General features: G+C 38.1%; 1 protein-coding gene across 1 annotated transcript in view; it reads left to right on the top strand.

Annotated features, from left to right (window-relative positions):
• Nucleotides 1-726, top strand: part of LOC116546490 (peroxiredoxin-like 2C) — a 3,832-nt gene extending 3,106 nt beyond the window's left edge. The window contains exons 3-4 of the mRNA XM_032272733.1: nucleotides 292-345; nucleotides 509-726. Of these exons, the coding sequence (XP_032128624.1) occupies nucleotides 292-345; nucleotides 509-625 (171 nt within the window). The 3' untranslated portion in view covers nucleotides 626-726. The remainder of the gene's footprint in view (nucleotides 1-291; nucleotides 346-508) is intronic.
• Nucleotides 727-1,006: the final 280 nt, after the last annotated feature.

Here is a 1,006-nt window from a genome sequence, read left to right as displayed (position 1 = left end):
TCTCAAAAAAAAAAAAAAAAAAAAATCCACATCATGTAGTAGTTTTCTTCTAGTAGTTTTATACTTTCAGGTCTTACGTGTAAGTCTTGAAACTCCTACTTAGCAAAAGCATCTGAATTAATATTTTACCATACATTTCTTTGCATTGACTCACACAATTTTGCTGTTTATTCCATTCCTCTAGAAGCCTATAGGTGGCATTAGAATGAAACAGAAGAGTTGGATTAGGGGATGTTGTGTAAAACACGCATGATTTCTAATGATGTATACACATCCTTTTTTTCTCCTAAGGAAGCAGATGTCACCTTGATAGTGATTGGACAGTCATCCTACCATCATATTGAGGTAAATATCTAGTACATTGGGAGACTAATGAATAAAATCTGTTTCAGACATAAAAATCACATTATTTAAACCACTAAATGTAGGCTAAATCGGCTGAAGTTAAATTGTCATTACTTTTCTCTCCTTTGTTCTTGTAAAAATTCCAACTATTCTCTCTTTTCAGTCTTTTTGCAAACTGACTGGATATTCTCATGAAATCTATGTCGATCCTGAGAGAGAAATTTATAAAAAATTGGGAATGAAAAGAGGTGAAGAAATTGCCTCCTCAGGTAAGACATAACAACATGTCTCAAATAGAAAACACTGATGGAGTATTTTTATATTTGTATGTATATGCATAGGAAAACATGGTCAGTTCATAAATTGGGCTTTTTTTTTTTTTTTGAGACAGAGTTTTACTCTGTCGCCAGGGCTGGAGTACAGTGGTGTGATGTCAGCTCACTGCAACCTCCGCCTCCCAGATTCAAGCGATTCTCCTGCCTTGGCCTCCTGAGTAGCTGGGATTACAGGCGCCCGCCACTATGCCTAATTTTTTTTTTATTTCTAGTAGAGACGGGGTTTTACCATGCTAGCCAGGCTGGTCTTGAACTCCTGACCTCGTGATTCACCCACCTCGGCCTCCCAAAGTGCTGGGAGTACAGGCATGAGCCACCGTGCCCAG

This window comes from Sapajus apella, unplaced genomic scaffold (genome assembly GCF_009761245.1).
Source record: "Sapajus apella isolate SASKATOON/1434 unplaced genomic scaffold, GSC_monkey_1.0 scaffold969, whole genome shotgun sequence".
NCBI classification, from domain to species: Eukaryota; Metazoa; Chordata; class Mammalia; order Primates; family Cebidae; genus Sapajus; species Sapajus apella.
The sequence above is the reverse complement of the archived record's forward strand: the minus strand, read 5'-3'. Positions and strand labels throughout refer to the sequence as shown.